The 18,554-nt window shown below is 34.6% G+C and overlaps 1 protein-coding gene across 48 annotated transcripts in view; it reads left to right on the top strand.

The window, feature by feature from the left end:
* RIMS1 (regulating synaptic membrane exocytosis 1) overlaps positions 1-18,554 on the top strand; it is a 276,215-nt gene that overhangs the window by 159,506 nt on the left and 98,155 nt on the right. For 32 of the 48 annotated variants that reach the window (XM_032443374.1, XM_032443361.1, XM_032443340.1 and 29 more), the window contains 9 exons: positions 2,143-2,266; positions 7,250-7,296; positions 7,889-8,001; positions 8,946-9,076; positions 9,420-9,591; positions 9,698-9,854; positions 11,082-11,153; positions 15,324-15,480; positions 17,329-17,454. In XM_032443374.1, the coding sequence (XP_032299265.1) occupies positions 2,143-2,266; positions 7,250-7,296; positions 7,889-8,001; positions 8,946-9,076; positions 9,420-9,591; positions 9,698-9,854; positions 11,082-11,153; positions 15,324-15,480; positions 17,329-17,454 (1,099 nt within the window). The remainder of the gene's footprint in view (positions 1-2,142; positions 2,267-7,249; positions 7,297-7,888; positions 8,002-8,945; positions 9,077-9,419; positions 9,592-9,697; positions 9,855-11,081; positions 11,154-15,323; positions 15,481-17,328; positions 17,455-18,554) is intronic. The other 16 variants (XM_032443341.1, XM_032443351.1, XM_015859100.2 and 13 more) reach the window with 2 other exon arrangements.

The raw sequence follows: 18,554 nt of genomic DNA, 5'->3' as shown, positions 1-18,554 counted from the left end.
TTCTACAGGGAGCCCTGAGCACACTGTGTTCTCAGGGGTGCACAGTGATCACATGAAGATACACATACTGTTGGGGAAGAGGTTCAAGTTGTGAAAACTCTGGTTCTCCTTGGGGATAGATCCTGGAGATCCTGGAGAAGCTTGCATGGATAAGCTTTCTGCACATGTTTCCTTGGAGATATTCAAATTTCAGCTGCTCAAGTCCATTAGCAGCCAGCTCTATCCCTTGAATTTGGCCCTACTTTGAACAAAGGCTGGGACTAGTGACTTCCAAAAGTGTTTTCCAATCTGAGATACTATTTTAGAATTCAGTAGAAAATAACTCAGAGCTTGGCAGTCTAAGTCAGAAAATCCTATGTCTCTGCATCAATAAGTGTGGAGAGAATGCAGTACACATTAAAATTGGTATCCTAGTGTAAACTTGCAGAAGTGATTCCTATCCTGTAGGATCTACTAGCCAGCTTTGTGCAGATATCTTGGTTTATCCTAAGTATCTAAGTGTGAAGTGTCTAACAGATCCTTGCCTGAGTGACTTAGAATTTTTGGCAACTACAGTGAGATTTAAGTGCAAGGAGCTTAAGACGTCATAATTTGTTGCAATGGGTCACAGGATCACAGGATGGACCTCTTGAGATTGCCAGCCCAATCTGTTGCCAACCAATCTCTAGGGCCTGCTAGAGCATGTTGCTGCTAGAGCTGTCTCAAACTAGCTATTGCATGCATCCATGTTTTGAGTATGTGACCAAGTAATTCCTATGTAAAGTACTTTTCATTCATGTACTTTTTAGTGTTGCACATCTATCATCTTTCCGTATTGTTTTTATTGTGAAGTTGCAACTATTGCAAAGTTGACCAGACCTTGTTCCTTTGAAAGCCTGTGATGCTTTTGGAAATTAAGCAAATTATCTACAAATTTTGTTTTAGAGGGGAAAAAAAAATCATGTTATTTATGAGTTGCTAGCACTTAAACAGAATGAGAAGTTCAGAAGAAATTAACTGTGTTTTCATTGAGTTGTATGAACTTTTAAATTAATTTTGCAAGCAATATCTGGATTTACTTATTTTTCATTCCAAGAAAATATATTCTGTAATGAGTATGCAGTGTTTAAATTGGTTCCATCTAAATAACATAGTAGAAAATGAAACTTACCTCAGACGACATTTAAGTCTTTCATTAACAATCTCTTCAGTTCTAAAGAATGACAAAATGCTTTCAAAGCTACTGGGATCTTTTGTGGAGTCTTCTCTGAAAACACTAAAATATAGGCTGTTTGGGAAAAAAGAATGACAATCGTTGATCTTAAAATGAAGTTGCTGCTGCATATTTTTGTAGTTCTGAGTTTAGTTTGGATAGTTTTGCTTTGATTTATGAACAAGCCTGGGTTTTACCATTTGAGTTAGGACTCCTCATACAGGGGCAAGCCAGTAGCTCTATAGTTGTTCCCAACTTAATCTGATAAACGCAGAATTGGTGCTAAGAAAGAAAATAAGGATATTATTTATGGTATCAGATAATGGCTGCAAAGTTCTGGCTATTACATAGGATGGGATGTGAGAGTATAAGATTTCCTGCAGTTTACTGCAGTTCCTGCGGTTCAATTGAATATACAGATCTTTATTAAGAAACTATAATTAAATTCTTTTGTCTTTTCATAGTAGTATTAAAGTGCAATGCAGTGTACTAGAAGTGACAAGGTTAAGGTTTTAACCTTAACCTTTAAGTGACAAATGTTTAAGGTTAAAAATTAGGTATTTATGTTTCCATTTATTTTTTTTTTTTATTTTTTAATGATTAATTCTCTTATTTATTCTCAACATTTATTACTGTCAATTGAAGTTACTGTTAAAGGATTCTTAAAAAGACTTTTGTTATTTCATTTGAATGCTTTTGTGTAGAATTTGTAGCTACGTTCTATGAATCCCGGGGGCTGGACTCGATCTCTAAGGTCCCTTCCAACCCGCACGAAACTATAAAACTATATAAATGAGCCTTAATAGTGTCTCAGGAGCCATTTTCTGGTTTTCAACATAATTTTTAAATTTATTTTGAGCAATGTAATGTATTTATATAAGTTTCATAAATGTTTTGTTCTTCTTCGCACAAGAATATTGAAATGAATTAAAATTCTCTTTAAATTCAAGGAGATGAAGTTCTAGAATGGAATGGTAAACCCTTGCCTGGAGCTACAAATGAAGAAGTTTACAACATTATTTTAGAATCAAAGTCAGAACCTCAAGTTGAAATTATTGTTTCAAGGCCTATTGGGTAAGGCTAACTATTTGCTTCTTAAGTGCAGTTATTAGTTCTACTTTTCATTGTTGATATTCCATACATTACAATTTCTTCATCGCCTGTTATGATCTTGGGCCTTTACGGTGATTTATCTGTATAAATGATTTCTTAGGAAGCACAAGCAAGCATTGAGCACTGCTGGACTTGAATTATGACAATGCTAGTAGGAATTTAACGAATTTTTCTTTAGAGAGAGAGAAAAAAAAATATGACTGCTTTAACTGAAATTTGTCTTTTAAAGATGCTGTCAGAATAAAAGTTTAAACAAAAATACCTTCACATTAGCTAATGTAGTTTGTTTCATCAAAAACAATGATTTTTATTTTTATTTTTATAATGTTTATCTGTTATAAATCCCAGCTTGGCATTTAATAGTAAGAATTCTTGCATTCTTGATTTCTGAAATAAGGCTTGGAAGTATCATAAAATCTGTTTGAATTGATAAAATGAGTGTTGTTGGCCTTGCATTTGTCACAATAGTTTTACAGTGATATTTTACACTCCTTCCCCAAAAATGATTCTATTGGGACTGTTTTGAGTGGTCTTACAGGATGGAATTTCAATCATGTGGTAAATTGACAGTTAAATTGCAGAGATGAGTCACATGGTTTACAATAAAAAGTGAATCTTGACTAGTTCAAAAAAAAAAAAAAAAAAAAAAGTGAAAGGTTTAAATCTATCTGTAGTTTTTAGTTTTTGCAGAGATCACATACTCATTGTACGTCTCTTAAGTACCAGTAACCTGTAGGGGGATGATGAGCTGTTTTGTCATTTATAAATGCAGGATTCTTTCATTTTGGATGAGCTGGATTTCATCCTAATTATAAGTTTTATCTATCTCAATTATGGCAAGTTTTTATTTTGAGAAACAGAAAGCACTATTCATTTTCCTTCTGACTAACACATTCTTCTTTTATCTTTATTTCATATCAGCTTTTGATGTTTGGTTTTGCCCACACTGTGCTAATGTAGATATATCTTGCAAGTGAACTCTTCCTTTTTAATGACAATCACTATTAGAATTATTTGGAAGTATTTCGATGAAATTAACATTTGTTGTTAATCTTAGTGGCAAATTAGACCTTGATGAAAAAATAGTGGTTGTTTAGGACTCAAGTTAACATCCAGAGTGAAACAGTATGGAAGTAGAAACCTTATTTGACGTTTTTTAGTCGCAGGTAAATTAAGAGACAACCCAGATTGAAAATTGAAATTCAGTCCATCGTCTTTATGATTTAAATTAAAATGCCATAAGTGGGTTTTTGAAAATTTATTTTTTATGTTTTTATCAGGAGAAAAGAAGTATCAGACTGGACATATACTTCATTTCTCAATTGAAAGAAAATTGATCTGTACAACTGATATGAAGCAGAAACTGCTGTATCAGTTTTTTACATAGCAAGCTTCAGATATCAATGTATTTGTAAATGTCATTTATCCTTAGATTTTATTTTGATTCTTAACATGACTAATTATTGTTTATGAATTCTATAAATGTAGAGACTTCAAAAAGGTGAAATACAATGTGGCCAAATTCCGCTAATGACCTCTTGAAAAAAAATCCAGGGAAAATACCACAACTGTTGAACTGAGGCCGAGAAAATAGAGGGCATTCAAAAACAAAGACTGCTTCTAAATCTGAACAGTGACTCTTGCACTAATGAAGTGGAAATAGGGCCAATAAAATGTAATGTTTTGCTTTGTATGACCCATTCATATTTCTTTCCAGACAGCAAATTCAGAAGACAGATTATAATTTTGAGACAAATGGAGAAGGAATTGTTGACATGCTGTAATAATTTTACCCTCGTAGAACTGTGTTGGATTATATTTTTCCATTTATTTATTTATTTATTTATTTATTTATTTATTTATTTGTTTGTTTGTTTGTTTGTTTGTTATTTTCCTGTGGAGAGCAAATAAATATCCCAAGAGGGACTGAAGAATGTGTCTTTTGATGTTTAACGGTCTCTCATTTTTCCAGTAGAAATTAGATTAATTTCTAATTAAAATTAGACCTGTTGTTCTATATCAGATTGGGATTTACCTCTCTCTCGTCTAAATTCCACAAAAAAAAAAAAAATAAAAAAAATCTCACCCTGGCATTGTACAACTAAGGAAATCCTAATGTTAGTTAACAACAAAGAAAAAAATAAGCCAAGAACACCGCATCCTGCACGTGATTTTCTTGTTTGTTTGTTTGAATTTGTGGATGATTTGCTTTGGCTAAATTTCTTTTTTTTTTCTTTCTGGCTTCTCCTCACCTTGTTATTCCAACTGTGTGTTCATTTCAAATTCATGACAGTGGATTTTGCTTAATCCAGTGTATCTAGTATAACCAAGATTTGTGTCTACTTTAGATTCTGATTCAGCAAATTTCCATTTGCTTGATAAAGCAGTAATTGGTAATCCATTACACCTAAAATTCCTGTGAGGGAGTAGGTTCCCGAAAAATGATATTTCTTCTGCATAATTTAAGTGTTTTCATCTCTCAATATTAATAATGCAAGCAATGTACTGGCACATCTAATGGTCTTTTTTTAAAAGGTCCTAGTATATTAGGTCTAAAAAGCCTAAATTTAATATTGTTTTGCTAAAGTAAATAATAGGAGGACTGTAAGTCCACAAATTAGACGACTGCAAATTACAAAATTGATGTCTACCCAGTTTGCTTAGTCTTGTAAATTTGTGTTTCTGTGTCTATCAGTAAATGTAATTTTGAGTAATGGATAATTGTAGGGTGTTTATTAGAGAAAAATGTGAAAAATTCAATACAATTAGCAAATAAAGGCATAGCAAATGGTATAACCACAGTAGTACCATAAAAACTTGATAGAAACTAATTGACATTAATACTTGTGATTGCAGACACAGGGTAGGTAAGAAACCATTTAAAATTAGATTTAATGGGTTGGCATCTAAATATGAAGGGGGAAAAATGAGCTATGAATATGCATACAGTGGTAGAGGCCATTAATTTAAGGCAGTGTAGACTTTGGCAGCACACTGTTTGAGAAGCAGTCTGGCATGGTAACTGTCTCTTTTGTGTTCGGGTGAGCTCATATGGGATAGTGCAGGTAAAACAAACATTTTCTTTACTTGTCTCTTGTTTTCCTTGTTGTATACAAATTATATTTGCTTAGATTTCCACAAATATTATTACCAAAAATGACGTCTCTCCAGTGTGATTCTGCTCCTCTTTGTTACTGTCCTCTAGGTCCTTGTGAGGAGAGCCTCCGTAACAAATCAGACAGTGCTAGATTTCAGGGAGTTACTAGAGTAATACAATTAATGTAATCTGCAAATTGGTTGGTTTTTTGTTTTGTTTTGTTTTATAAACCATTTACTTTAGCTAGTCTGGCTTTAGTTAGTTAAAATCATTTCTCCTATTTCTTCTGAAGATTTTTTTTTTGTAGTTGGTGTCTTTCTCCATCCACCCAGGTATGTAGGATGAACTTTCCATGTTGAAATGATTCTTGCACCTATAAGCCCTCTTTAAATATCCTAAATTTTGTATTAAGAGAGTATCACAGACTTAATGTTATATTGAACAGAAAAATCAGTTAGAATAAAGTAAATAAGTATTTCAGACTGATGAATATTTCCTTGGAAACTGAAGAGAGAACATGCTATGAAGTCCACACAGCAGCCCTGTTGAGCACCATATCATGTATTTGATTGTGTAGGAGTATTATGCCATGTCAAGAGCAAGTAATGCAGTTTTTTTTCCATGAGTTTGAGGAAATTCCATACTCACAAAGTCAAGAACTTTCTTGGTTAGTGCTGAGATGCAGGCTAATGCAAAACATCAGTTGGGAGCTGAATTGGGTTTTGTTAAATCTTGTGCACCAGAGATTTACAATGCAGATCTTGAAAAATAAATCTAAGACTTGTTGATTGGGAGCTATTACATTCATTTTCTAACTTGTCTGTTTCTTTGTTGTAAGTAGCATTTATATATGTCTAGAGGTCTTAGTTTTATTGACTTCTAAATCATTTGGTAGCGTTTCACTGAATGGAAAAATACCTGACGACCTTTAAAATGCTCACTTTTAGACTTTAAATGTCCTTCAAAAGTACTATTTTTGTTTAAATTCTGAATTAGTATTTGCAGAAAAAACAAGTTTCAAGTGAACTGCTGAAGAGCTTTATTTCCATTTTCTTGCTCTACTTTTCTAATATTTGTACAAAAACAGTCATATCTTGCCCTTGCAATGTATTTTCAATGACTGCTGAGAACAGGACACAAGGAACTATTATTATCAAGGCTATGATGGAAGAGTAATTGTGATTTTTGATTTTGAACTTGATGTCAAAATGTTGATAGATATGTATGGATGTAACTGGTTTGATTTTGTTTGTGTGTGTGTTGGATGTTTCAATGTTGAAAAAATTCCACACCCAATTGTAATGTGCTGTGATACTTTTTTAGCCTATGAAGAAATGTATTATTCTTTTGTAGTTTGACGTTTCTAATGTTACTTGTTTTTTCTTTCTTTTTTTTTTTCTTATCATAAGACATTTTCATCAGTTTCATTCTGTGAATTCCTTGAGACGTTTATATAAAGATTACTAGTGAGTTAATCTCTGTGTTGTGTTTTTGTTTAGTTTTTAAATGTTTCCTCCAAAGAATAGTTGAGTGACGGTAGCTATACTGCCATTTACCTCCTTCCCTTCATAAAACCTCTCAGGATTGTGAAAATAGTAGAATCCATCCATAATATTTACATCATAGCACTTGTATTGTTTTGTCTTCTAGCTTCTACGTTTGAAGGAAGTAATAGTTTCCATTGTTATGGTTTTCATGGAACCCAGTGAAAAACGATGAAATTTCCCCTTCTTTCTGCATAATCCATTAGAACAAAATAAGAAACATGTTTCTAAAAATGTTCTCAGAAACGTATTTCTTGCATCTTCCTCATTCCTAATTACTTTGTATATGTTCATGTTTTTTAGTGATATTCCTCGGATTCCTGAGAGTTCTCATCCCCCATTAGAGTCCAGTGAGTACACTCTTTGTGAAAGTGCTATGCTGCCCTTGCCTTTCATGAGCTTGTCCTTGCTCATGTGAGCTCTGCTTCACTGACAGAGAACTGCTGATCTCCTGCATAGACAGGAGTGTCCTCTGTGCCAGATGCCTGTCTTGCATATCTTCTTGCCTCTGAATTCTTAAAAGTTAAAATCACATTTCAGAGACTACCATAGGAAAGAAACAAACAAAAAACAAAACAAAACCAAAACGAACAAACAAAAAAACACCAGTGAGTTTACTCATTAAAATTTTCAGCTGTGCACTATGTACGATGGGGATATTTTATTCAAGGCATGGTGTGTCAATGATAGATAAGGAACACTTTGTAATATGTTAATTAGAGTAAAAGAAAAAATGTCAGGTTTAATCCGGGTTAAGAGTGTCTAGACTGTCTTTTTCGCCACCCTATTTGCATAACCTTAAAATATTTCTGTACACTAACACATCAGTACTATACATAAAGACAAGCTTTATATGGTTCAAATTAAAAACAATTCATAAATTATCCAAATTTGCTTTAAAATCTCAGGTGGAAAGTTCATGTGTTTCTTGCATGTTTTTAGGTTCAAGTTCTTTTGAATCTCAGAAGATGGAAAGGCCTTCTATTTCTGTTATTTCTCCAACCAGCCCTGGCGCTCTAAGGGATGCACCACAAGTCCTACCGGGGCAGCTTTCTGTGAGCAGATTTTATTTTTCCTATGTTAATAATGAATGTTTATCAGGTGTTGGTCCCTCAGCCCTCTGCCTTTCCAAGATCCATTGGGAAGTCAAAGGAAATGGCTGTTGGTAAATTCTTAACACCTTTCAAATGTGTAAGTAAACATTCGCTGTAATCACAGCTGAGGTAAGGAGTTGTCTTAATACGTGAGAACGTGCAGAAATTTACATTGAGGAGTCCATGAACACGCCTTCCAATTTTTCATGCTGTACTCTTTTGTACTTGCAGATAACAAGCACTGTACCACTCTACCTTCTTTACAGGAACACTTAAAGAGATATGTTAACTTATATTGTAGAGAAATACAGTTTAATTTAGATATACATCACCTCCTGGAATTTTCTGTCATGCTAATTGAAACTGTATTTATTAAATACACAGTGAATACTTAGACTTTGTTATTATATGTTCTTTCATTTTTATATTCATTATATTAATTTCTAAGTATGAAGCAGACTCAAAAATTCTATGTTATGATCCTATTAGGAAAGAATTTAGCTGTATTTTCTATTTTCCCTTAGAACTGTTTAATGTGACAGATGAGAGTAGGTAGATTTTGAACATGCCTGAAGTTTAGCTGCAGTTTAGCTTCCTATTTAAGAGTAGATTCAGAAGAGCAAAACTAAGACAATGCTGGCTTGAATGAACGTACATGTACCAGGGAATACAGTAAGCAATGTAAGTATAATCGGGTACCATCATTTTATTCATCTAGGTGAATATGGAAGTCTTCGGTATAGGCCAACACATTTTATTCATAGATTTGCAAATATATGTATCTCATTGTTTCTTGGGAAAATGAATATTACTTCTACTTTGTGTTTAATGTGACGCAGTATGAAAATCCTAATTTTTTAATTCATTTTAAATGTTGTTTTTTTCTGGTAACTTGTTTCATGTAGGTGAAACTCTGGTATGACAAGGTGGGACATCAGTTAATAGTGAATGTTCTACAAGCAACAGATTTGCCACCAAGAGTAGATGGACGGCCAAGGAATCCTTATGTAAAAATGTATTTTCTTCCAGACAGGAGGTAGTACATCGGTTGAGAAAATTATTTTGTAATTCATTTAATCAATTTTAAGTAAATGTTTTTGAATTACAGAATTCTTTTATATTTTTTTTTTGTTTGTTTGTTTGTTTTTGTTTTTTGGTTTTTTTTAGCGTAATTATGAGAAAAAAATTGCACCAGAGATATTCAATTCAGTATCAAAATAACTCTCCAAACATTTGGATGAATGCAATCCACTGCACAGCAAATACTTTTCTCTTTTAAGGCATTATAATATCAGGAAAAATGAAACCAATAAGTGCTGATGAGTTTATGGCTTTTTGTGATTTATTTCTACAGTTTACAATAAATATTTATGTTTCAGTGATAAAAGTAAAAGGAGGACCAAAACGGTAAAGAAAAGTCTAGAACCAAAATGGAACCAAACTTTTCTCTACTCGCATGTACATCGTAGAGATTTTAGAGAACGAATGCTTGAAATAACAGTATGGGATCAGCCAAGAGTACAAGAAGAAGAGAGTGAATTTCTTGGAGAGGTGATGCATACAATCACATTTATCCTGAGTTTGATACTTATTTTTGAACATGTGTTAAAATTGCATATTAAAATTTAAATTAAAATATGAACATTTTTTTTCCTAGATTCTTATAGAGCTGGAAACAGCACTTTTAGATGATGAACCACATTGGTATAAGCTACAAACACATGATGAATCTTCACTACCTCTGCCTCAGCCATCACCTTTCATGCCAAGAAGACATGTTCATGGTGGAGAAAGCTCTAGCAAAAAATTACAAAGTAGGTCCAATCCATTCACCTTTTTTAAAATTTTAAATTTGAAATCCTGGGTATGTTGTACTGATATTTAGTTTTCACATACAAGAAAAAATTGCTATTTCATAGTTAGTGTAATAAAAATGTATGGCACAAAGAGATGTGACTTTGCACATGCCAGCATTTCACACTTTCAAGTAAATGAAACCTATTTGAATCGATTGATTTTTCACTAGCAAAATAAAATTGGTCAAGTATTTGTTTTCATAAATCTCCATTCAAAAGGAAAAATGAAGTCCTCATTTATTGGATACTTTGTAATAATTAAAAGCTTTTTATTAAAAAAAAAAAAGGCTTTGAAGCTTTTTGAAGGGTAAAAACAATTCATTTAAGATTAGTTTCAGCTTTCTATGTGCTTTTATATATGCATACCATATAATCAGATGGAAGAGTGAATTTAAGCAGCAAAGAGAAACTGTGTGCTTTGGGAGGTACAGTTCTGAAGATTCTGATTCCACGATTGTATGATTCACACAAAAAATAATGAATGTGTTGAAATATTTGACTATTGTAGCTTCTCTGTTCATTTAACTTAGTAGACGATTTATTTTAAAAAGGAAGGATGCAAGATATTATTTTTAATATGCTTTCAAACTATTCTGATTTTTATTTTTTTTTATTTTAAACATAAAAGTCATTAATTCCAGCCAATGCGTAAGAAACTGGGGCATATTCACAATGAATTATAGAAGTGTGATACTGCTGTAATTACTGCCTGAGAATATGTATAGAGATAGCAAACTAAAGGTTAGTTTTCATGAGATATTTGAACTTTTTAAAAGGCTGTCAATGCTGCTTCCTCTTCTCCTTTCCCACCATATGCTCCCACCTCTGCTTTCCTGTTCAGCTGATTCAACTTGCTCAACTCACTGAAATAGAACAAAAGTACCCTTTTTTTTTTAATTTATTTGAGAAGTAAAGAAATCTTTTTGCTTGTTTAGTGAGCTAAACTGACCTCATAGGAGAGTACTGAGGGAAGAAAGGCAGAGGAGGCTGCAGCATCTGTGAGCCTTTTGGATTGGCTCAGCTGTTTGATGAAACATCACCAAATCAGCAGTGCAGTTTAATTCTCCACTTGTACTGTTTAGTCATAAAATCACCTTTTCAATTTTAGTGTTACAAATGAACCTATTTTTACTTTTTATAACATGGCCAGATGTTCAGGTATTTGTTTACCTTACTGTTGTGCAGGATCTCGGCCTATCAGTGATAGTGACATCTCAGATTATGATGTTGATGATGGTATTGGAGTTGTTCCTCCAGGTGCGTGGGTGAACAGCATGGTCCTGCTTTCTTCTTCTTTCTTGCTTGCTTATTTATTTATTTTCATTATAACATTTCAGAATATTGAGGATGTTGATTTTAGAGAATGCGTAGTGGGAAAAACAAGTTTTCCTGTTCATTCCATGGTTCTTGTCCTTCTAAAATATGGTGAATTAAAAGGTTAATTCATTGGTATTTCCTTTGCATTCCATTCTTCATATAAGAACAACTTGATGGTTCAAATTGTTTACTACATAACGTTCCAAGCATTATTAAAAATACTTATTTAATTTAAAAAATTGTTTTACAACATTAATTAGGGTTTCAGTGTTTATTGCAAGCATGTTTTTATTTTGCTTTTTGCTTGAAACTTAGATGTAAAAGAGTATTCTGTAGACTTCGAGAATGCATGGCTGTAGATTAAGATGCATGTAGCATGGCTGTACCTTCTATAGTTTCCTTGAGTCTTCGTGAACTACCATTACCCTAAATGTTCATAAATTTAGTTTGTACCATGGTTAGACTTTAATTTATCATCCTTTTGTACTTTGGATACCATATTTTTCTATTTCTATTTGACTGTTGTTGTGAGTCAGATGAATAGATCTCAAAATTATCCCAAACTACCCTAAGAGTCACCGTTTCATTGGCAGTACTAAATAATTTTTCCTTCGATGTTCCTGGTGGCAATTACTGAATTAAATCATGGGGAGGGGTTAGAAAATTCTCGGTCTTCCTGATTGGAGTTTAAAATAATCTGATAATTTATTCATTATATATTCATTAAAAAAACATCGTGCATTTTATTACCACAGATAGATCCAAATTTTGCTTCCTTTTATGTGTTAGGGCTCTTCCCTTACTTTCATATGATTGCATATGAGCAACTAAGAGGAAAATTTGTATTTGATTTAATCAAGTGATTAATATAGTTATTTACAGAAGCTGAGAGAAAGAACCTTTAACCTAAAAGTATATAACAGGTTTTAAAAATGTGGCATATCTATGTATGCTTTCTTACCTCTCAATATACATGCTTAGAACTGGGACTTTAAGCTGCCAACTTTTTAGAGCATTCATTTGAAATAAACCATTTCCATCTATCCAGGAACATTCAAGAACATTTATCTGAGTACACTGGACTCTTCTCTGGGTCAACCCCTGAGTATCTACAGTTCTTACAGAAAGCTATTAGGACAGCAAGTGCTCAAGTGTGGCTTTGAAGAATACATGGGCTCAGACTTTCTCAAGACATCACTACAGAAAATTGCAGTATATTGTAATGCCATATACCACTAGATTTTTTTTAGTTGGTTCATTCATCAGTTCACAGAACTGTTTACAAAAGGTGCTTATACTCACAGCTTTAAAGTAACTTAAGTTGAAGCTCTGCTTAACGCAATTTATTTTTGTGGTATGCCTATATCTGTTTTCATGAATATTATTTGAATGCTCTCTGCCTCTCCACAGATGTACAATGCTCCAGGCTTTTAATTAGTTTTGTGGTCCTGCTCTGGACTCAGACTACTTTAACTTTTTGTCTGTCTTCTATGGTAGAGCCCAGTATTCCAAATGTGACCACACCATTACTGAGTCAGTAAAATGGGTCAGTAAAGGATTTAAAAAAGCAAAATAAAACGTGATCTGAGGCATTAGTGGCTCATACTGAGTTGGCAGTATACAAGAGGATATTTTTAATGAACTGTACTGCTTTTGAGTAATGCTCCAGAAGAATTTATTCTTCAGTCTAAAATTATCTGAATAAATGGTTGCATTGCACTCGATGTTCCTGAATCAGCAGGGTGACATCATAACACCTTGTCATTGGCTGTATTGTCTTTTTTTATGAAGGAAGTTAGTGCTTTAGATATCAGAAACATTTTCATCATCCATACAGTTTCCATTTCATGTCACACCCGACAGTTTCCCATGACCACCTGAGAAACTTCTTCTCCATAAACTGCCATCTGCTGTGTTGCTGCTCCCATGCAAAAGAAAAAATTCCCTGCTCACTCTGGAGAGCACAGAACCTTTGTTTTTGAAGATACAAGGAGATGTTACTGTTGCTGTCACTGTCATGGTCATTGTGGAACTACGGATGCAGTTTTACCAACTGAAAAAGAAGTAATACGTACAAGAAATATTTACTGTTGCCCTGTCTCTTCTATAAGCTTTGTGTTCACCCAATGCACAAGGTTTTAATACCGTAGCCAATAGCACAGCTATGAAGAATATACAGTCTGATAGCTTCTTCATATGCCAGGTGTTTAAGTGCACAGGATAATCTTAGGTATTGTTTTTTTAGATGGATCAGAAATACTCTGGAAGCACACTTTAAACTGAAATTTATGATTGAAAACTTGAAGCACATTTCAGAATAGTTACTCAAGCTTAGAAAGAAGCTTTGGGTTTCTTTGATTTTAATGTTAATAAATGTAAACTAGCGTTTCTTGTGTTAGAGAGGATACAATTTTATACAAAATATTTTTTTTCCAGAAAATATATTCTCGTGCATAAAACTCAAGTTTAATTATACTGGGAAAGGGAACACAAGAGTTTTTGTCATATGTAATCAGTTGTCTTCCTCTGACAAAAATACTAGATGTTTTCTGAACCAATCTTATTACAGAAAATGAGGCAGTCTCCAATGAAATCCTGAGTGAGTCACTGTTTCGCTTCAAAGTTTTCACCCAGTCCTTGTACTTACATTGGGGGTGTCCTGATATTTCTGGTTTTATTACATGAGTCTGAAAAATGTTTTCAGCAGATAAGATACTCCAGCATCACAGTGCATCAAAATCAATGTGACTTTGGAGTCTTTCTTTGTAACAAATATTATGAACCTTGGAGTCCATACTTTCCAGGGTCATGCCCCTTTTGCAATCAGTGCTCGCTAACCCATTGTGATTAAGTGGCTTCGTATACAGACTGCACTTTTAAGAGGCTTAAATCAATCTGGTAAAACATTAGAAAAGAACCGCATGATATTCAAATTATGTAAAATAATAATAATAATTAAAAAAACCTAAGACAAGACAACAACCTTGAAACAGTAGAGAAAGAGGCTCAAAAACTGCAACCTGTTTCATTTATCCAGTTGAAGATGTTGTGTTTAGATGATGGTCTTTACCTGTATGGGGAGAAGATTTTTGATACAGGCTACTTTTTTAGCTAAAAAAAAAAAAAAGCATAGTACAGGTATATAGTACTAGATAAATGCAATAGAAACAGCAAAATGATTTTTTTTTTTTGGTTTGTGAATTCAGGTAAGGGTGACTATAGGGATGACCTTTCCCTATTTTCTCCCTAAAATTCGTGGAGATTTTTTTCTCATCTAAATGTCTAGATAGGAGCAACTCTGACCAAATTCGCTTAGGATATTCTGGAAAGGTAGCAAGCACCTTTAGGAAGCAGTTCATCATGCTGATCTTCATTAGATACAGGATTTTTAGGGTGAGGTTCAAAATATGAACAAGTAGCCTATTATTTAGAAAAAAAGAACAGGAATATCAGCAGTTAATAGCAGAATGATAGTACATTTTTAAAGTCCTAAACAAAAAGAGATTATGAAAAATATTGCATCTCATTGGTAGTATTTGGAAAATGTGGTCTGCAGTGGTTATGACACTCAAGCTTATATATAGTAGAGTATAAATGCTTGTTATTTTTGAAAGTAGGTAGCTTTGACCAAGTTGAGTGGCAGAGCATTTTTGTGTTTAACTGATAAAGGTCAGAAAGAGGCTTTATTTTTGAGCAGTCCTGTGTGAGTATCTGCTATAACACACAGGCATGCCTTCTCCATTTGCTAGATGAGGTAAACCTACATTATTTAGATTCATTTCAAGTATGTGTTACTCTATGACAATTTTGAAATACAAATTACTTTATGTACTCTGCCCCAAGATAGAAAAGGTTATCAATTCTCCCCCTCACACTTGCCAATGCATACTGAAAGTCATCTCAGTTTCTCTGCCTCTGCACATATAGGAATTAAAAGGTAATCTTAGTATTTTGTCCTGACTGCACGATGCGTCAGGACATACAACAGCTGAATGACTACCTACAGTTGCATAAGCATTTAGTTGTGTGTTCCTGAAAAGACTAACCATCTGAGTTCATTCAAAATCCACGTTGTTGTTCTCTAATTTCCTTTTATTGCCCTCTTATCAGTAGGTTATAGATCTAGCACTAGAGAAAGTAGATCTACAACACTAACTGTGCCAGAACAGCAAAGAACAACGCATCATCGTTCACGATCTGTATCTCCTCACCGTGGTGATGATCAGGGCAGGACCCGTTCACGTTTACCAAATGTGCCATCACAGAGGTAGGCATCACAAGTGAGTGAAACTGGTTGGTTTCAAGTTTGTACAATCTCTCACTGGTATGTTTACTTTTCTTCTGTTCAGCATTTTTTAAAAAACAGAATTGTATTTCCATTTAATAGTTATTTGAACTTGATGTATGCTTCCAATAACCATTCAAGCGCAGCCCTGAGATTAATCATATCTTTCTAAGACTTACCTCTTACTGATATTTTCCATGTGATTCATTGTAGGTTTGGAAATGCTATTCAGGCAGTGACTGAATCTTATATGAAGTAATTTAAGCATTTTTATAGGATAATGAATAGTGCAGTAAACAGTCATAGAATTGTAGAATAGCTCAGGTTGGAAAAGACCTTAAAGATCATCAAGTCCAACCATGACCCAACCATACTAACCTAACTAACAACCCTCTGCTAAATCATGACCCAAGCACCACATCCAAACGGTTTTGAAACACATTCAGCAATGGTAACCCAATGGTGGCCTGTGCAGCCTATTCCAGTGCTTAATAGCCCTTTCTGTAAAGATGTTTTTCCTGATATCCAACCTAAACCTTCCCTGGTGCAACTTGAGGCCACTTCCCCTCGTCCTGTCATCTGTTGCCAGTGAGAAGAGACCAATCCTTTCAGATACTGGAAGAGAGTAATAAGGTCTCCCCTCAGCTTCTTTTCCCCAGATTAAACAGCCCCGGTTCCTTCAGTCACTCCTCACAGGGCATATTCTCCAAGCCCCTCAAAAGCCTCGTTGCCCTTCTTAGGACCTGCTCCTGTACCTCAGTGTCCTTTCTGTACTGAGGTGCCCAAAACTGAGCACAGTACGTGAGGTGAGGCTTTACCAGTGACAGGTACTGGGCAGGATTACTTCACTAGTGCTGGTCATCACACCGTTCCTGATACAAGCCAGGATGCCATTGGCCTTCTTGTCCACCTGGGCACGCTTCTGGCTCATATTCAGCTGACTGTCCATCAGTACACCAAGGTCCCTTTCCATCAGGTAGCTTTCCAGCTGCTCCTCCCCAAGCCTGTACGGTTGCCTGGGGTTGTTGTCACCAAGATGCATGACCTGATACTTGGCCCTTTTGAACCTAATACAGTGTACCTTAGCCCATCAATCCAGTGTATCCAGGTCCCTCTGTACTGCCTTTGTCCCCTCTGGCCGACCAACACTCCCTCCCCCCCCCCCAAATTGATGTCATCAGCAAACTTTCTGAGGGTGCGCTCAATCCCCTCATCAAGATTGTTAATAAGATGTTAAATAGAAGTGGTCCTGGTACTGAGCCCTGGGCGTCACCGCTTGTGACTGGCAGCTATCTGGATTTAACTCGATTGACCACAACTCTTTGGGCCTGGCCATCCAGCCAGTACTTCACCCAGCGGGGCATACACCCATCCAAACCATGGACAGCCAGCTTCTCCATGAGAATGCTGTGGAGGGCAGTGTCAAAGGCTTTACTGAAGTCCAAGTAGACCACATCTATAGCCTTACCTTCATCCACTAAGCAGGTCACCTTGTCACAGAATGAAATCAGGTTTGTCAAACAGGATTTACTATCCGTAAACCCATGCTGACTGCACGTGATTGATTGACAATTTGTATAGTATTGACTGACAATTTGTATAGTAACTATGAATAGAACTTATTTTGAAGTAACAACAGGCTTAAATTACCAATTGTGTTTATTATTTGTTCAATCAACCTGTACCATTTAATTGTCTATTAAGCTGTATGTTTTATGAGGGAAGTAAGATTATTGTACATATGTCTGCCTTTCAGGAGTTTTTAATTGTCCACTAAACTATATTATTTGTGAGAAGAACAAGATTATCATACATATATGTGCCTTTCAGGAGTTTAGATGAAATTCATCAAATGAGAAGATCACGTTCTCCAACTAGACACCATGAGGCCTCCAGAAGTCCAGCTGATTACAGATCCAGAGACATGGATAGTCAGTATTTGTCTGATCAAGAAAGGTATATTGTCTGTCTGAACTTGGTAATAACATTAGAAATGTCTTTGTCAGTTTGCCTGGTTTTCAAATGTTCAGCAGAAAACCACAGCCTGATAGTAATGGGGGAGGGACAGATAATCAGATAATCATCCCCATTGCAAAACGTAGTCATATTTAAATTATCTATGCCTGTTTTATGGCGAAAATCTGCACTGGGTTGATAGTGATAGTAGTTGTCTGGACTAATGGTTCCTAGTTGTCTGCCCTACACTACTATGCTGTTTGTTTCATGGAAACTGCCCTGAGAATTTTCTTGAAAACCATAAATTTGCATGTATTTCTTAACGAGTCTTGTAGCAGAGACATATTTGTCTGTTCTGGTAGTCAGAAAAATATTTGGAAGTCTTCCTACCACATGGGAGTTGAATGCTACAGTTTGCTTTCCTATGTGAATATGTTTTGGATATCTACCATTTCAGTCTCACAGAATTTTATATCATATTTTGGTGAACTCAGTACAGTATACAAACATAGGGAAGGATAGTTACCGTGCTTCTAATTAAGAAAAATCTCCAGTCTTTGATGGTTGACACTCCCTGAATATATGAAGATGCCTCAGAGAACGTGTTCTCTACTATTAGGCATTGTTTTCAGTCATCTAGGAATATCTTCAAAAAGTAGAAGAAAATCAGAATGATCTTACCCATTTGTTTTTTTGTTGTTGTTAGTTTTTGGTTTTGTTTTTTTGTCGTGACTTATGTATGAGAATTAATCATTTATTTGAAATTGCTTAAAATTTCTGTGTCCTACTTCATAGGCATGAAGGATATACAGAATTGTTTAAGTTGTATCTTTTTTCCTGAATTTCCCTTTAGAGGTGAATTGAAATACTTTTTAACTGTAGCAATGTCACATTTATAGTTAAACTAGTTCAAGAAATTTCCACTTCCTGCAAATGTTTCATGTTATTATTTATTATAGGTAGCAATATATTCAAAGTATTCCTGTAAATATTTATTGGATAGCTTTCTTGTTCAACAGATTTTGAAGAGACATTTAAAAGTAGCTTTCATCACTAGAAAGAAAGAAATAGAATTGACTTCATACAGATTTACCTTACTG

Source organism: Coturnix japonica, chromosome 3 (assembly GCF_001577835.2).
Source record: "Coturnix japonica isolate 7356 chromosome 3, Coturnix japonica 2.1, whole genome shotgun sequence".
Lineage (NCBI taxonomy): Eukaryota > Metazoa > Chordata > Aves > Galliformes > Phasianidae > Coturnix > Coturnix japonica.
This window is presented reverse-complemented; position numbering and strand designations above follow the sequence as displayed.